This window comes from Callospermophilus lateralis, chromosome 18 (assembly GCF_048772815.1).
Source record: "Callospermophilus lateralis isolate mCalLat2 chromosome 18, mCalLat2.hap1, whole genome shotgun sequence".
Classification (NCBI taxonomy): domain Eukaryota; kingdom Metazoa; phylum Chordata; class Mammalia; order Rodentia; family Sciuridae; genus Callospermophilus; species Callospermophilus lateralis.
In genome coordinates, this window is record NC_135322.1 from 12,270,694 (window position 1) to 12,289,500 (window position 18,807).

Here is an 18,807-nt window from a genome sequence, read left to right on the forward strand (position 1 = left end):
GCCCCTGATTTCAATCCCCGGTATCAAAAAAAAAGAAGAAAAAAAAAATCCTGAGAACCCCCCAACAAGGGCATACAGGAACAAAGCATGTGTGAACAGGTGAACAGGGTGGGGAGTTTATGACTCCAAGGCAGTATATTCCCTTCTTTGACAGATGAGGAAACTGAAGTCCATAGAGTGGGTCAAACCTATGGTTGCAGCTGGCAGATAATCCAACAGCCTGGTCATCCTCCAGCCCATACAGTGGGCCAAGAACACTCCTTCTCCCAGTACATCAAGAAAGAGTCCTAGAGAGCCTGATGCCCACCTATGCCCTTTCCAGGGCAGTTTTATTGGTGACATTTGTAAAAGGTCTTCCCATCAGCCCCCAAGTGTTTGCTTTCCCTTTCCAAGAAGGTGACTGATTCTGGCCCTGGCCCCAAAGACAACAGCAGACCTTGATCTGATGCTGCTACAAAACCCAAATGACACTCTGGGTAAGGGTCCAAGGGCGAGTCTGGGCCTAGCTCTGGGGAGCAGGAGAAAGAGAAGAGAGCTGGGTCTGTGTGGGGACACCGGGCAGAGCCCTGGCTGGCTGAAGATGTGTGGGCAAGGTGAGCAGGCCCCATGGGCACCCCAGCTCCAGAGCCCACTAGTGTGACTGAAGCCCAGGTAGGGGCGGTAAAATCAAAAATCCTGAGAAAGAAGCCCTTAGGCCAAAAAAGTATGTGGAGCAGGCCAGGGCAGGGGCCAAGGAAGATTTCCGAGGGGGCAGTGTGTGAGTTTGGATGTGTGTGTGCACTCATGCACATGTGCGCAGACAGCCCAGGGCCACAGACACTATGTGCAAGGGGGGCTTTGGTGAGTGTGCAGCTCTGCCCCCCACCCTTTGGAGCTCTGTAGGCCTGAGCCCTCAGCCTCCCAAGGCTAAGGGAACACACCTGGGGGTGGAGAGTTTGGGAAGGAACTTGGCTGGAAGTGGTTTAGGCCTCAGAACCCACATCCTGTAGGAGAGGCTGTCAAGGGGCCTGCTGTCCCGCTGCAGTCCTTAGAGCTGCTGGAGTGACAGTCTTATAGGGGCAGAGATGGTCATCTTCTCAGGGGGAAAGATGGTCCGGAGACTCGGAGGAGGTGGGATCAGTCCTGCCTGATCCAAGATCAAGAGGCCTCCATTGGGCGTCGTCCCCCCTCCTCTTCCATCAGCAACAAGCGGCGCCGGCCAGCCTCATAGTCAGCCTCGTCCACACTGACCAGCAGGCGGACAGCCTCCCGGCCCACGGCCTCACGCAGGGCCTCAGTCAGGAACACGCCCCGCAGGGCCTGTAGCAGGGCACCACTCAGATAGTCACCCCAGAAGGCGTCCAGATAGGAGAGCTCTGAGAACTTGATGTCACACACCACAGAGCCCAGGTCCCTTGAGCGCAGCACTGCAGTGGCCTGCCCAAACACGTCCAGCTGTCGTGCCAGTGCCTGGGGTCTCCGGGATGCCACGCCTTGCTCCAAGGCAGGCCCATGCTCACAGTACTCTGCTCGAACCCGGAGCCGTATGTCTGTAGGGGAAGGAGGGATCTGTCAGTGGGTGCTCACTGCCCACCACCCTGGCACCCTTCATCCCCTCCCTTCAGCCTCTTCCGGCAGGCCCTCTGCCCTGCCTTCTTCCAGAAGCCATACCTAAGGACTGTGAAGTTATAACCAAAATCACTTTGCTCCTTCCCAGATATAGGGTCCTTGCTACTCCCCAACCACCAGCTTTCTCCAGCTGAGCCCTGCCTCTCCCCAAGCCAGGGGTGCTCTCCCCGCAGAGCTCCCCAGGGCCCCCTCCCCCAATTCCTGCAGTCTTTACTCAAGCATCTTTTTCCCAGTGAGGCTCTCCTGACTGGCCTGTTACACTCCACCCACTGCCCCACCTCCCCAGGCACTGCCCCACCTCCCCAGGCACTGCCCCACCTCCCCAGGCACTGCCCCACCTCCCCAGGCACTGCCCCACCCAGCTCTTTTTCCCCAGGGTGTTTATCACCTTCTAACTTACTCCACAGGCCACTACTGAGCCATCATCCTTCTCCCCTAATGGGAGCTCCCTGAAGGAAGGGATCTGTTGTCTGTTTTGTTCACTGGTATATCTTTGTGGCACACAGTAGGCATTTGGTGTGAGTTGGTGAAGGAACCAATGCATGAACTAACAAACTTGCCTTCAGGCAACCAGCCTTGCACCACTCCTCAGAGAGAGAGTCCCAGGCTGCCCACACCTGCATCCTCTCAGCAGCTCCAGCAGGCAAGGAGCCTGAGCAGGCCTACTGGGAGGTAGGCACTCTGGCCACAGAGGCGAAGATGGTGGTAGGCCTGGAGCTGCTGGGGGCTGCTGTGCCACCAAAGAGGAGACCAAAGCCCACACAGGGCCAAGGATACAGAGGAAGATTCCAGAGTTTGTCATATGGTCAAAGAAGGATCATTAGGCACACTACGCCTAGGTTTTCAGTTACAATCAATTCCCCACCACACACTTTTTTTGGTGGTGCTGGGGATGGAACCCAGGGCCTCACACATGCTAAGTTAACGCTCTGCCACTGAGCTACATCCCCAGCCCTTTCATTTGTTTTTTATTTTGACAGGGTCTCATTAAGTTGGCAAGGCTGGCCTCAAACTGGTGTTGGCAATCCCCCCACCTCAATCTCCAGAGTAGCTGAGTAGCTGGGATCACCAGGCCCCACACCCAGGCACCATCAATTCTCTTTTTTGCTTAAACCAGTTTCAGTTGGACTTCTATCATTTACAAATCTACCTTCATCTGCCCACATGAGGTGATAGGAAATGGGACATGGGACTTCTGAAGCTATCCCTACAAGCGAAAACTTGGGCATATCACCTCTCATGGACATCTGAATCTCCACCTGTGAAGTGGGACTGGTAAACACTGCCAACCCTATACACACCCAGCACAGGGTTACTCCAGGACCAGCTGCATGCTGAAACAGCAGAGGCAGCAAACACTCAAGAGTGCTATCTGCTGGAACTACTCCCAGGGCCTGAATCATAAGATTAATCAGCAAAGGACCCTGGGAGACAGGGCCAATCAGCACCTCAATTTACAGATGAGGAAATGGAGGCCAAGAGAAATGAAGTGACTTGTCCAAGGTCACACTGCCAGGCAATCACAGTGTTTAACAAATAGCATTGAACCTCCTCTGCCCAGGGAGCAGGCTGCTAAGTTGAAGGATCTGATTCCAACCCAGGACCTTTAGGTGCTGCTGTGTGAACTGGGACAAGTCACAACCTCTCAAACCAGGACATAATCTCTTGCTGTGGAGAGCTGTTAAGAGAATTAAAAAGACAGCAACGGACAGAAAGAATAAGCTAGTAACATGCCTGGTGCCCAATGGGTGCTCTAACAATGACAGTTGCCTACTGCTATGCCATCCAAGTGTCTGGCATCTGGAAATACAGCAGTTAGCCCTGCAGGGCAAAGGCTACTGCCAGCCCATCGAACAGATAAGGAAAGCAAAGCTCTGGGAAAGGAAGTCTCCTGCCATGGGCCCCCTTCACCTTTCACACAAGTGTCAGCAGATAGCAGAAGAGTAGAAAGCAGGTCCCCTGCACACCAAGGCAACTTCTCACCCCACCCATTTCCTCCTCCCACCCCAAACCCCTTCCTCTTTCTGCCTCCAGGGGATCTCCATCCTCTCCACTCAAGGCCCAGGGAAGCTTCCCCTGCCCCAATCCCCAGGTCCTCCCATGGCCCTTTAGCCCATCCCCCTTTACCCTGAGGACCAGATAACCCCCCAGGGATTCGTTCTTGACTCTGTAAATGCCTGGCTATGCCTTCAATGTGGGTGAGATCAGGGGGTTTCTAGGAACAGCACCTGCCCAAGGCCACACAGGGCAGGGCAGGAGCAGAGGCAGAGCCAGCTAGCAGAGTCGCACAGACCTGGAGGTGAGTCCCAGCTCTGCCACTCTCTAGCTCTGGGGCCTTGGGTATGTGACCTCACCTCTCTGAGCCTCAGTTTCCCCATCTGAAAAACATAAACAAACAAGAGGTCCCTGCTGCACTGTGGAGTCACGAGGATTAAATGAGGCAACTCACCAGTGACTTGGCCCGTGACACAGGAATGCCCCAAAAACAGGAACTACAATTTCGACACCCACCTCTGTGGCCCCATGGCCCCTGCCCACACCCTCACCTCCCTTGCCTAGGTCCCTAAGCCCACTTCACCCTTCATCAACTCCCTCACTGCTACATTCTCCCATACCCTACCCTCCAGCCAGAGCAAAGCACTCCCAGCACAGCCTCACTTCCTCACAGAACGGCCTGTCCCACCTCCTCTGCCCCCAACACCTCCACTCACTCACCAAGGCTAGTTTTCAGGGACCCCCTTTATCCTGCCCAGCTGATCAACTCCCAGCTCACCCTGCTCAGCCAGAATGTTAATGGCCCCATGTGGAATCTATTCATGCAGAGTGCCTGCCACATGGGGAACAGAGGACAAGGCCAGGGTAGGCTCATGAGTTCTCACTCAAAAGGTATTTACTGAGTACCATACACACAAGGGTAACATGAGGACCCTGCTGCAAGTGGGACAGAGAGATGTGCTGCCCGCAGTTGGGGATCATTCTCCGATGCCAGGCCCTGACGCTGGCTTTTCCCTACCTTAGCCCACCTAATCATCTGGGCACTTTAAACATCCCTTTTTACACATTAAGAAATCCTTCATCAGAACACAGTCCGATGATCTCTGATGTGGAAAACAGGACGACGGTACAACGAGGGAACAGACAGAGGCTCCCCTGGTAGGAAAACACTGCTTTCCTGAGTGGCCACTCCACCCCAGCTTAGCCCTGAATCATGTGCTTTACATACAGCCTTTCCTCGACTCCGTACCAACACAACAACAGATGCCACTTCCATGATGTCTACTATGGGCCGCACATCCTCTCACCCTTTGGATCATACCACAACCTTATGAGGTGATGCTGTTGTTATTTTCTTTTTGCAGCTAGGGATACTGAGGCATAGAGGTTGAGTCAGCTACCTAAGGCCAGAATTCCATCCAAGGGACGTGGCTCCAGAGCCCAAGTTCTTAACTACCCCATCCTGTTCACGGCCTCTCATGCATAATTAAAAGACATCCTAGGGCTGGGTTATAGCTCAGTGGCAGAGCGCTTGCCTACCAAGTGTGAGGCACATAAATATATTAATTAGTTAAAAAAATAAAATATTGTGTCCATCTACAACTAAAAAAATAAAGACATCCTGAGGACCAAGGAAAGAATGATATAGAATGAGTTAAATTTAGACAGGATCATTGTTCCTCTGAAGAAAATGACACCTGAGGGGTTGGGGCTGTGGCTCAGCAGTAGAGCACTTGTCTAGCACGTGTGAGGCTCTGGGTTTGATCCTCAGCACCACATATAAATTAATAAATAAAATAAAGGTATTTAAAAGGATGTAAGCGTAATATATTAAAAAAAAAAAAAGAAAATGACACCTGAAGTAAAACTTATAAGGCGTTTTAGCCAGGAAAAAAGGAAAGAACGGCCTTCTTAGATGGAAGAGAGAAGCATGTACAAATCTGGGGAGGAAAATTCACTTGGGAGGCCCACAGGCCAAGGAGCTGGCGTGGCCAGAACATGGTAGAAGAGCACAACAGGTAGCAGACTCAGAGGTCTGGTCTCTCTCACCAGCGGAACACCATGTTTCTGGAGCCTCTGGAAATGACCACACCTCTCTGTACTTCAGTGGTCTCCTTCCTAAAACAAGGCTCACCCCAGCACCTGTCCTCATGGGGCTACATGGGAATGACACAGCTGCAAAGTACAGCACTGAGTTCAGGTCTGGATGAAGGAAAGACGGCACTGCCCGATGCAGACACCACTCCAGCCACTCTGTAGAAGTGGCAGTTGACAGCAACAGGGCCAGAGCCTCTGATGACTGTCCAGGATGGAAGCAATGGATGTGGAAAAATGTCGATGGACTGGTCCAGGTGTGGCAGTGAGGGGTGAGGCAGGATGAGCATCCATGTGACCTGGGCTGGGGGCTGGCTGGACTATTTCCAAGTTGGCAGCAGTGGGAAATGCTCCTGCCCCAGCAGGTCTAGGGGATCTGCCCTCCTAGAGTGAAGAGTTGCTCCTGCTTTCTGTACCCAGGTGGTCCCCTGCACCTTCTTGGCCCCACCTGGCTCTAGGATCTCTCTTCTGGAGCAGAATGGTAGGCAGAAATGGGAGGGGCACCAGAGCGATCAAGGGAGCACATCCTGGGATAGGTGTTTGGGAACTCCAAAATGACCTTACTTGGGTCCTTTCTCTCAGAGTCCCTAGGGGGGTGGGATGGGAACAAAAAAGACCTGTATTCCCACTGCACTGGTACAGAGGAAACTAGCATCCTTCCATGGAAATCACCTCCACCGCCTCTGCTGCCACCACATGAGGGCCAGCACCATGTGCTTCTGAACAGTGGGACCCCTCCCCACCCTCCTGGCTCTACAGCTGCCTCACTCTGGCTTCTTCCAGAGAAACAGTATCAAACATAAAGTTCTTCTCTACTGAACTAATGAACTGAGGCAATAAGAAGCTGCTGGCTACTTCAAAGATAGAGAAGCAGCCACTGCCTGCTTCCTAACAGAATACCAACACCTAAAAGGAAGTCTGGGAATTAAAACATCAAACCAGAGCAAGCCTCTCAGACCCAACTGCCTACGCCCAGGTCAGTGGACAGGGTCAAATCAGCCCGACCTCAGGATCCAACCAGCCAAATCCAGGCTCAGGAAATACTGCAAGACAAATACCCTCAACAAATGATGCAAGAGGGCAAACAGGAATAGCTGGGGATCCTAGAGATTTGGAGAGACTTCACAGAACCCACATTTATGAGCCAAGTGGAAATTTGAGCACTATTGAGATGTGTGACAGGAAGGAATTATCATTACTGATTTTTTTGGAGTGATAATGTTTTAAGGAATTGTTCTCTTTTATAGAAACAGAACAAAACATCTGCCCATAAAATAAAAAGACAGCTGGAATTGACTCCAAAACAACATGGCTCCTGAGACTTCCAAAAGTCTCCCCTTGACTCCAGTCCCAGTCTTGCCAGCTTCCTTGCTACCCCTTGACTGCCACGGGCACACTTCTATTCGGGTCTCTGTTCCTGCTGTCCTCGCCATCAGGAACACTTCCTGCCATCTAACTTGGGTTTCTCCTCTTGCTAGAACACATCTCAGTGAAGGCAGAGGACTCCCAGCCCTGCTGTGCCTAGCGCATATTAAGCCCTCCATAAATACATGCAGAATAAACAAATTAATAAATCCTAGTTTCAGCCTAGCTATGCCCCTGCCACTCAGACTAGTGACTTCCTTTCTCTTGGCCTGTTTCCTTCTTTGCAAAAGGGATACGGCTCCCTCAGTGCTTGAGAATTCAAGGTCAGGCAGGCAACATGCAAAGCACAGTAGATGAGTCTTGAGAGGCATGAAAGATCAGAGTACCTATTATCTAAGCCTAGGATCCCTAAGTTTCCTTCTCACACTCTCAGAAATTTAGGAGTTTAATCTAGTTCTATTCCTCAGTAGAAGCAGTTCACTGCCGCCAATCCCCACAAGTGTCACAGATTTGAAGAACAAGAATGGCAAACCTCTTCAATCAGGTCAGGAGGGGCTTCCTTCCACCTGTAGCACTGGGCCTTGTGGCCTCATTAAAGGTAAGGCATCCCATCTTTTCAGAGGGGAATCTGGGGCCCACATGGGGACAGCCTCACTCCAACCCCACCCTGCCTGGTGAGTCAGCAATCAGCCCTGCGTGCCCATCCCTGGCAATATCCAACCACACCCTGGTTAATATCCTCCTGGCCTCAGGGAAGAGACCTGAAGCCTGGCCTGGCCTGCTCTTGTACTCCCCAAGGCAGTGACTCCCTCACCCACCCAGCCAGCTGGGTTGCTCTCTCTGGTAATTACTACCTGACTTGGAGGAGAGTCACCAGGCAGTCACCCCCGGAAGCCAGGAACTGTGTGAGGATGCAGGGCTGGCTCTGTTGCTGTTTATGCCTCCATCTAGCCAGGTAATCTGCAGCCTCATCTATGAGGTTTGACATCCACCTGCCTGGAAGGCCACATGGCACTAAGAGGAGCCAGCATGTGTCTTTCGTGGGCTGCAGCCAGCTCTGCAGATGGCAGGAGGAAGGACCCGAAAGGTGAGATCCCTTGTGCATGAACAGCTGCCCTATATCTCCATGTCTACTTCCACCTGACCCAGCCCTGGTTTGAGCAGGCCACCAGCTTCTCCTGAGTTTCCAGATTTCCAGTATCCACATCAGCCTCCTCACCCTAATCCTTTCTCTGGTGCACTGGCTGCTTCCTCTGCCCTCACCCTGCTGTGAGGTTGCCGGGGGCTCCATTCTGGCATCATCTGGTCCCAGTCCCTGCACAGGGGTGCTCTGTCAGGCCCAACAGCATGTATGGCTCTTTGTCCCCTCCCTGGCTTTTCAATTCCTCAGAGCACTTACTACCAGCTGTCATTACATGATACGCTGATGTATTTGCAAGTTATCTGTCTGGCCCATTATCATGTAAAAAACTCCTCAAAGCTAGAAACTTCTCCACCTCTATGCCTAGACCAATGCCTGGCATAGAGATTATGCTCAATAATAAAAACCATGTGAGGTTGGGGATGTGGCTCAAGTGGTAGTGTGCTCGTCTGGCATGCGTGGGGCACTGAGTTCGATCCTCAGCACCACATAAAGATAAAGATATTGTGTCTACCTAAAAAAACTAAAAAATAAATATATTAAAAAAACAGGTGAAGGAGTTAGCAAATGAACGTGTCTGGGGCTCCCATCAACCCCAGAATAAAGTCTAAACCTCCAGAGCCTCACCTACCTCCTTTCTACTGCTCCTATCACAAATCTTTTTTTTTTTTTTTAGATGTTTATAGACCTTTATTTTATTCACTTATTTATATGTATGCTAAGATTTGAACCCAGTGCCTCACATGTCAGGCAAGTGCTGTACCACTGAGCTCCAGCCCCAATCCCTGAATCTTTTCTCCTGGACTCACCCTGTCTACATCCTGCTGTGGATACTTGGTACTTTGGGGTCACTGCCAGGAATGCCCTTCTCAGCTCCTCTCTTCCAGCATCCTTTACCTCGTCCTGCAGGTGGTACCTCCCCAAAGCTGGTCAGAGGGATCCCCTGCACACCCTAGCATCCCTGTACTCACACTATTATGGCACCTGTCACCATCAGCCCGGCTGCCACATCCCTCATCTGTCTCCCCAGGAGCCTGGGAACACAGCTTGTGTGATCTGATCCCCTCTTTTCCCTGGGCTTGTCCAACTAAAAGAAGGGAGTCCCACAAAGAAGGGTAGGGATGGTCCACGGCTACATCTTCTCCATAGGACCAGATAAACTTCTCATGAGCAAGTCATGAGACATGTCTCCACAGCAGCACCTCTCCTTGACATCTCACTCACCTATTATCTGTAGTAGGCCCTATGTCCAAAATATTACCTTGATTCCTTGGCCCACCCCTTCTCACCCTCTCCAACCTGACTACCCCAGGCAGACCTCTGCCCTCCTCCCTAACAGGCTGCAGACCCTGTTCACTCATTTTCCAGCTTCCACATTACTTGATGCACTAAATAGGCACTCAAGAGAGCATGTTCTAGAAGCCCAGTTGTAAGCCCTGTGCACTACAACTCCCTCACTGAATTTCCAGATGAAGTTAAGAGTACCTTGAAAAAAGGCATCAGGTCACATTACTCTCTTGCTTAAAACCCTTTGACAACCCTAGAAGCAAAGACAAAAATCCACACTCCACTTTGCCCTGTGGCCTGTTGGTTCTTCCACCTGTTCCTTTCTCTTCATGGCACCTATCATCCTCTAAAGTGATTCTCAGTTCCACAGGTTTGTCACCTGATTGCAGGATCAACTGCACAAGGGCAGGGCTGCCCTACTGCATTACTGTCCGAAGCCCAGCAACGGCAACACTAAGAGCAACTCCACCAGCACGTGCCTTGGGCCAAGCACTATTCCAAGCAGATTATTCAGTTAGCACATCTTTTCTCATAATTCCAATCAGGATCCTTATTAGCCTTGCTTTATTACAGATGTGCAACCAGGCCCCAAGAGACTCAGGCACCTACCCAGGGTCAGACGGCTTGTTTAAATGTTAAGGCTAGTTTGTGACTCAGGCAGCCTGAACTGGGGTCCTAGTTTTACTATCTCTGCAATATACACCACTGCACAAGATGACCGTCAAAAAAGTAATCCCTATAGGTGTTTGCAGAATAAACAAATGAAACTGGGGCAGAGGGTTGTCATGGAAGGTTTCCTGGAGGAGGTGGCATGTGATTTGATCTCAACTGCAGGCAGGATACAGAAGAGCAAGAAAGGCAACAGAAAAAGCAAAAATTACACTGCTGAATGGTGGCTGAGCTGCTGCCCATCTGCCAGGTGTGTCATGCTCCAGACAAACACCTGTCTGTCCTACCCTCCAACCTCACAGCCTGTTCTGGGCACTGTACATGCATTCCCAAGACTCATGGACACATACCACAGGTCACTTTGCCTTCTGACGTAGACCTGGCTGGCTCCTGCTGCTGCTGGGGGGTGGCTGGACCCCCTCTCCGCCGCCGCCTGGCACCACCACTAGGCCGGCCCCGACTCCGACGCTGCCGCTTGGTTGGAGGGGAGCCTGAGGACAGACAGAGGAAACAACTGCTGAGGGCCAGGATGACAGGCAGGATGCCAAGGTGGGTGCCCAGGGAAAGCTCTATGTCACTGAAGAGCCCCTCTAGAAGTGGCCCTGTCTACAAGATAGAGGTACCACCTATCATCACCTGGAAGGCAGACACCCTTCCACTTAGCAACTCCCCACCACCTAGCAAGCGCTGCCAGGTCTGACCCCAGAGAAGCCCCAGTGCACTCACACCAGGGAACAGACACGACAATGGACACTGGGCATCATTTCACAATCACAAAAGCCTGAAAACAACACTAGGGTTTAATGAGAAAAGGAATGGCTTCTAGGATAGATTGTTGAGGGAATAAAGCAAGGCGCAAAATAAAGGTACAATTTTGCATAAAAAAGTAGAAGAAATAAGCTGGGCAGGCTCACACCTGTAATCCCAGTGACTTGGAGGCTGAGGCAGGAGGAGGTTTGAGGACAGCCTGGGCAACTTGCAAGACCCTGTCTTAAAATAAAATTTTAAAAACGCTTAAAATAAAATTTTTTATTTAAAATACAATTTAAAAGGTAGCCTGATGTGGTGGCACACGCCTGCAATCCCAGCAACTCAGGAGGATCTTAAGTTCAAGGCCAGCCTCAGCAACTTAGGGAGGCTCTGTCTCAAAAAATAAAAAGGCCTGGGGGATGTAATTCAGTGGTAAAATACCCCTCGATTAAATACCCAGTACCATCCCCCCACAGAAAAAAAAAAAAAGAAATAAAAATATATATGTTATATGTATTACTCTTTGCAAGATAAAGCACTGGAAGAACACAATGGAAATAAATCAAATTGGCTATAAACTACTTATGGGAAGCAAGGATAGACATGACTTTTTGAAATATTTAGAATTGAACTCAAGGTACTCTCTCAGACTTTTTTTTTTTTTTTTTTTTGGTAGTGCTAAGGGATTGAACCCAGGGCCTTATGCATAAGAGGCAGGCACTCTACCAACTGAGCTATAGCCCCAGCCCCTCCTGGTTAAATATTGAAGCTGGCTGAACTTATGATCCTTCTGCTTCAGCCTCCTGAGTAGCTGAGAATGCAGGTGTGCACCACCATGCCCACTCTATTATATTTTCTGTGGTAGGCAAGAGCTCTAAAAACCAGCTACATTCTCAGTCCTTTTTTAAATTTTTAAAGAGGATAAATTGTCCAGGCTGGCCTCAGATTTTCAATCCTCCTGCTTCAGCATCTGGGGTTGCTGGGATTACAGGTGGGCACCATCCATCTGGCTAAAAATGATACTTCTAAGGATACTTTTTAAAAACATACTTTAGAGAAAAAAAAAAAAAAACATACTTTAGTTTTTCCTTTCAGCCATGTAACTATCTTACACACTCAAAAAGTTAAAAAGAAACAAGAAGAAACAAACTATAAAATTATGTCAAATTAATTTTCTTCTGTCTCTCTCAAAGAAACAAATGAACCTAATTGTATACATGATTGGTAACATAGGAATACTCAGAGGAAAAATTATTTCAAGAAACTTGGAAGAACTCTGTGGGAAATGATCAAAGAACAAAAAGAATCACAAACAAATCTCCACTCCCTAGTACTGTGGATCAAACCCAGGGATGCGTTACCTCTGAGCTTTACATATATCCCCATCTCTTTTTATTTTTTATTTTGAAACAGGTCTCACTAAATTGCTTAGGGCCTCGTGAAATTGCTGAGGCTGACCTCAAACTTTTGCAATCTTCCTGCCTCAGTCTCCCAAGTTGCTGAATTATAGGCATTTGCAAACAAATCTTACATTTCATTCAGGAAATAAAGACAGCGGTGATATTGATTTTATAATTTTGATGGTACTTTATTATTGAAAATAAAACAAATACACCTATATCTAAATCTGTTAAAAAACAATATTTCCATATTAAAAATTCCTTATAATGTTAATTTCAAATTGAAAAATATTAGAGGGAACTTTTCTATTTTTTATTTATTTTTATGATATTAGAGATTGAACCCAGGACTTCATGCTTGCTAGATAAGCACACCACCATAACCTACATCTCCAGCCATTTCTGTTTTTAAGAAAAGGTCTCTCTAAATTGCTCAGGCGGACCTCAAACTTAGAATCCTCCTGCCTCGGCCTCCCAAGAAGTACATACCTATAATGCTAGTAACAGGCTGAAGCAGAAGGATCACAAGTTTGAAGACAACTTGGGCAACTTAATGAGACCCTGTCTTAAAATTTTAAAAAGGCTGGAGAAGTAGCTCAGGGCAGAGTGCTTGCTTAGCCCCTCACCACACACACGAAAAGAAACCAGGCTCTTTGAAAATCAGCTGATTCTAGGGCCAGGGAAAGGAACATTCAAGGTAAGCCCAGGACATCTTGCAGTGTCACAAGGCTGGAAACATTCAAAGAATGATGGAGACATGGCAAAAGAGGATAGCCAATTTGAACCTTGGGAAGAATGACTAATTGACTATAACAAAGTAAATAAGTGAACAACTCCATACTGATTCTTGAAAAAGAGAGAGAGACAGAAGAAAAACACTCTTGAAAGAATCCATTTAATAGAGAAAAAAAAAAAAGAATTAGAAAATCACCATTTTACAAATACCAACATGAAAACTAGTTTCAGGCAGTTCACCCACAAATACTAAACTCACTGGGGAAATAGCATGTGTGCCAAAGTATCATCTCAGATTATTTAACTGTAAAATAAAAGGAAAGAAATGTTGATTTACAACAAATAAATACAGAAGCTATCACCTTAACCAAGTGATCAAATTTTCCCCACTCACAAAGGGGGACCAGACCTTACATGCCCCAAGATGTACTCCAATATAAAGGAGATAGCATCAACCATGGAAAATTCATGTCAAAATATAACCTGAATCTAACTAAGCCTCCAGACCTAATTCCCACTTCACAGAAAATGGGGGTTAGAGGAACAACTAAATGATAACATCAAGAAATAATCAGACAAATCAAGAAACAAACATTCTACAAAACAATCGGCCTGGTAGGGTTGACAAGTCAGGAAAGAAAAAGGTGGGCTGAGGATGTGCCTTAGCAACTACTCATGCATGAGGCCCTGGTTTCTTCCCCAGCACTAATTAAAATAAAAACTCTGGGCTGGGGATGTCATTCAGTGGTACAAACACTTGTCTAGCATGTGCCAGGCCCTGGGTGCTATCCCCAGTACCACCAAAAAGAAAGGTCTGGGTAAAGAATAAGTTTTTATTCAACAGCAAGAAATTAAAAAGCCCTAACAACTGCACATATAACAACTCAATCATGACTGGATCCTGGAAGCTGAGATGATTTTAATGGATTTGGAAATGAACCATTAGGAGGATATCTGAGAATTAATAATTATTTTCTGAGTTACAATTATGGCCTTCAGGTCAGTATCCTTATTTCGATGCCTGCTGACTTCAGAGTAAACCTACTGATGTAATTTACATTCAAAGAGTTTTACAACAAACTCAGAATTACATATCACACAACTTGGGGGTAGGGATGTTACCACTGAATCTAAATGATGATGTTCAGAACTAACCTTCTGCATGTTTAAAATTTTACATAATAAAAAAAAATCAAGAGGGAAAAGTTCAATTGAATCAATAAATTTGGGCATGGCAAGTAAACCAACTGGAGGCACTAAATGTGAACACATCTCAGAATCACATCCAGCTCCGATAGCCAGGTATAGAATGATACCCACAACATGAAACCATTTAAAATGTGAAACAACTCTGTGTGTAGCTTCAGAATACAAGATCCTTCCTATAGCTATAATAAACAGACACACTTCAAAAACAAGGCAGAACCACCCCTCAGGCCACATCCTTGATGGGCCAGGGTTGGGGAGGCTTATCAGGAAGAAAGGGACACTGCCACTGTGCCCACTCAGAGGGCTCACCTGTGTCCCACTGGCCCTGCTGAGAATCTGAAGAACTGCTTGACTGCCGCCGACGCCGGCAGTTGCCCTCTGTCCTTTTTGAAGAAGAGCTGGAGGTGCCAAAGCTGTAGCGCTCTGGGGACACTGGGGGAAAAGAACAGAAATTAACATTCATAGCCTTCTGTTCTTCCCAGGCCCAGCCCCAATTCCCATCCCTGGAAAAACTCCTGGGCCACAAGGTACCTGAGTATCCCAGAGGTCAGATCCAAACACCCACTCTTTCTCAAACGCCTCCTGCCCACAAGTCATTCAGACACCTTCTGAGACAGAGGACTCATCACCTTCTAAATCTTCAGCAGCTCCAACTGTCATGCAGCCTTGTGATGGTCCCTGACCCCCATCAACTGTCTCTACACCCTGAAGTTCCAAAAAGCAAGCAGAACTCTACAGTTCCTCAAATCATCTTTTCTAGAGCCTGACCCTCATAGTTTTAAAAACAAAACAAAAAAAAACTGTCAATCCTTCCTTAGAGGTGCCTTTCTCCTGGTGATCCCAAACTCACAGGCCCACAATGCCACCCTTCCCAACTCAGCCACTACACCTCTAGTAATCCAACCAAGGGCCCAATAGCCTATTTATGCACATGGCTCCTAGCAGCCTGAAACCTTCCCAGCAACTCACTTGCTTAGAACTGTTCTCCTTTCCTCCCAAGGACCAAAACTCTAAAAAGGGCCAGCCAGGTTTGAATTCTGACTACCACACTTTCTAGTTACGTTATATACTAGCCCCTTTGGGATGTATGTCTTCTCACTGACCTCTCCATCCCTGCTTGGGTGACCTCTCCACTTCTGCCACTAGCTATTGATGATGCCAACCTCTTGCTATCTCAAGGCTTGGATATTTGCCTTTCTCTCTGCCTGAGACTTTCTGCCCTGATAGCTGTGCTTGCTGGAGTGTAGCCTCAGTTCATCATCTCAAAAAGATCTTCTCCAGCACCTAATCTAAGGCAACCTGGCTTCACTGCATGGCACTTCCCACTCTATCCCATTTTCTTGTTTTCATCTATAAATCCATCTGAAAATTCATCACTTGCTTATTTTAGTGTCTGATTCCCCCACTAAATATATACTTCACAGAATAAATACCTTTGCTCTATCATCTTATATCCTCTGCGCCCAGCACACAGGATTCAGTTCTAATATGTGGCAAGCTGCTTAACTTTTCTGAACCTACTGTCTTTCCAGTACAGTGGGGTCAGTTGCAGAACTTCCTCCGGGATTACTGGGAGGATATAAGGTGACAGTTAATATGAAGAGCTTACAACTTCACCTGGCTTGCCCTCCACAAACAGTTGTAATAATCATTATTGATGTACCCAAAATTCACAAGCTCACTCCTCCCTAAGCCATGCCTCCCTCATCTTGTTTCTCATTGATATTCTGGGAAGTGAGGGAGTAGAATAGAACATTCAGTCTGATGTGGTACTATTCATGTCAGGGCACTAACACCGGCCCAGCCCAAGAAGAGCAAGGTCCTTCCCCCACCGGAAGTCTGGCACCTTCCCATTCAACCTTACCTGGCCGGCGCCGCTTGCGCGCCAGGTGCGGAAGCAGGTCCTGTCTGGCCAGCACGCGCAGGAGTTGGCCCAGCAGCCGCAGGTTGCTCTCGTCGCACTGTCCGCGGCGCTCCAGCTCCAGTAGCAGTTCCAGGCCGCTGCGGGCGCGGGCCAGGCCGCCGGCGGCGCCGGGGGCCTCATCCAGCAGAAAGGCCAGGAGCTCCAGTTCGCACTCGGTCAGCTGCCCGCCCACCACCTCGAACATACGGTGAAGGGACAGCATGCCATAGTAGTCCAAGCACTCGTCCTCCTCCCAGCTCGGGGCCAGGGTCGACCCGGACAGCGCCATTCCCGGGGGAGGGATGCGGAACAAGCTCAGAACCAGGGCCTAAAACCCACCGCAGAGAAGACATAGTGATCAGCGACGCGGCGGCCTGGACTTAACACTGGCCAATGCCTGTCTCCCCACACGCTCCCGGACCGGCCGGACAGGGCCATCCCCAACCATCTTAGCGTCCCCCTCCCAGGAAGTGGTATCTTCCGAGGTACCCTAGTAACAGAGAAAGACGCCAGACCTCGGTGGTCCTCGGATCAGTCGGGCCAGCCAAGCCCAAACGCCCCTCCCCAGGTGGTATGTTCCAAAATAGCCTCCCCACCGACCAAAGTAATTAGGCCCAAACAAGCCTCTAGGCCCATGCCAGGGCACCTTGTCTACTGCACTGGGACTCTGAATAGTAAATATCCGGTTGTGGTGCTTGGCTCTATCTAGTGGTACCGTCCAATTAGTCCCACCACTCCACCCAGCAGGTACCGTAGAAAGTGACCCTCTGCACCTACAAGTGGGAGCGACCAAGGCAGTCTTCTGCTTCACCCAGGTAAAACTGTCTGACCCGACCCTCTCCTTTTAAGGGCGGTTCCGCCCTCTCCCCAGCGCCTAAGTGGTTTCGTCTACCCGCCATCAAACGCCCTTAGGCCTCTCTGGATCCTCACCGGATTCCGGCGTCCGATGACTCCAGGGCGACGGCCGCAGCCACTTGTTTTGGATCTTTCTGGCACCTTCTCTATTATTACGCCTGCGTCACCTCGCTCCTCCTCCTTCCCCCAACTCGCGCAGGTGCGACCGCCACGCCCCTTAGGCGCAAGCGCAGAAAGAAACCATCAAGCCCCACCCCTCCTGGGCCACCTGACCCGCCCCCAACCGAAGCTCCACGACATGTTTGTGCTGCGCTTGCGCAGGGCGAGAGCCTGCTGCATCAGGCACTCGGTGGCAAGGTCTCTACTTCCCGTCCTTGACTTCAGCAACCGAGTCCCTGTAGCCTCACATCACGACCTGTTGGAACTACTCATATCATGGGCTATAGTCCCATCTTAATCACGGCCCAGACGCCCACACTCTACGCTCAGCTGCCTGTGGCAAAAGACTATAATAGCGACCGGACGTCCCAGATCCAAGTAGTGCCCAGGCCTCTTACAAGCATGACCTGGACACGTCTTCCATTAGATTGTCTCCAATCCTAATGGCAGCCACGGCCCTACATCTCAACTGTGCTGTCTCATGATCCCAACTGGAAAACTTCCCTCAGCCAGAATCCCCCCTTCATCTATAAATTTCTCCCGCCATGGAGACCATGGTTCCCAATGTCATAATACCTCTTCAAAATCGCAATAGATCTCTCTATCCCTATATGCACCTTCTGAAGGCATCCATCATAAGTCCCTTCCCAAAATAGACTCAGTCATGACCAACATATACACCATCCAGGGTAGGAATGGCCCCTCCACTCCTTCCATCTCTGCGCTCCAGGGTCACGGAGTCACTCAGAGGCCCCCTCCTCAACCTGCACCTACAAAGCAGGTTTATCGGGGAAGTTGGCGAAGTTGGCGAAGTTGGCGTGGAGGCTGCGTGTCTGCGTATCTGCGCGTCCCAGCCGCGGGGCCTTGGGCGTGGTGGCCTCCCCGCCCCCTACTAGGTGACTCAAGGTCAGGGCCAGCACGTGTCTGAAACACGTCTCCTGCTCCAACCGGTTCCCACCCCCGAGATCATCTCTTCTTGGGAGGCAGGAAACCTGGGTCCTGCCTGGCACAGGTTCAGTAATGGCTCTACTTGTGCTGCAGCGAAGAATCCCTTTCTTTCTCTGGGCCTGTTTCCCCACCTATGAATCAGATGGCAATGGTCCCCTACGGATGCACAGTGAGTGCCCTATAACTATCATTAAAGCAAATCAAGTTAGAGAGGTAAAGGAAAGCAATTTTACAAACTGAAAAGGATTATGTCCATGTTAGCTTATAGTGGGCTCCCACGGTGATTCAGATCCTGTGCTGAGAGCTTTTATGTGTATGATATCAAATTCTTTTAACAGTCTTTGGCGTGGATATGATTCAATCTCATCTTACATATGAGCAAAACTGAGGCCCATAGAGAGGGGAAGTACCTCCTCCAGAGTGTCTCGCTCCAAAGCTGTACCCTCAGAGATGATCACTCTTCAGCTATGAAATAACACCATTGTCAGAGTCTCCCGCTGACCAGTTCACTCTATGGGCCCTCGTTCTCTAAGGGTGATCACTTCTCTCCGCTGAACTTTTTCAAATTCTTAGCAGAAAAGGAGCGGCCACAGAGAACTGCGCAGGCGCTTCTCTTCGCCCGGGGCCCCACCCACAGGGCCAGATGTGTGCGTGGAGAAACTCGCCGAGCCCCGCCTGAACACCAACAC

The 18,807-nt window shown here is 49.4% G+C and overlaps 1 protein-coding gene across 3 annotated transcripts; it reads right to left on the minus strand.

Annotated features, from left to right (window-relative positions):
- Window positions 1-302: 302 nt before the first annotated feature.
- Dedd2 (death effector domain containing 2) lies at window positions 303-18,729 on the minus strand. 3 transcript variants are annotated; one of them, XM_076838414.2, is made up of 6 exons: window positions 18,529-18,729; window positions 17,087-17,227; window positions 16,118-16,484; window positions 14,563-14,685; window positions 10,510-10,650; window positions 303-1,529 (listed from the first exon to the last, which is right to left on the minus strand). In XM_076838414.2, the coding sequence occupies exons 3-6, from the start codon at window positions 16,443-16,445 to the stop codon at window positions 1,138-1,140; spliced, it is 984 nt and encodes a 327-aa protein (XP_076694529.1). In that variant the 5' UTR covers window positions 16,446-16,484; window positions 17,087-17,227; window positions 18,529-18,729; the 3' UTR covers window positions 303-1,137. The 3 variants fall into 3 exon arrangements, with proteins under 3 accessions (XP_076694529.1, XP_076694531.1, XP_076694530.1); XM_076838416.2 differs by lacking the exon at window positions 18,529-18,729 and adding an exon at window positions 17,945-18,023; XM_076838415.2 differs by lacking the exon at window positions 18,529-18,729 and adding an exon at window positions 17,788-17,828.
- Window positions 18,730-18,807: the final 78 nt, after the last annotated feature.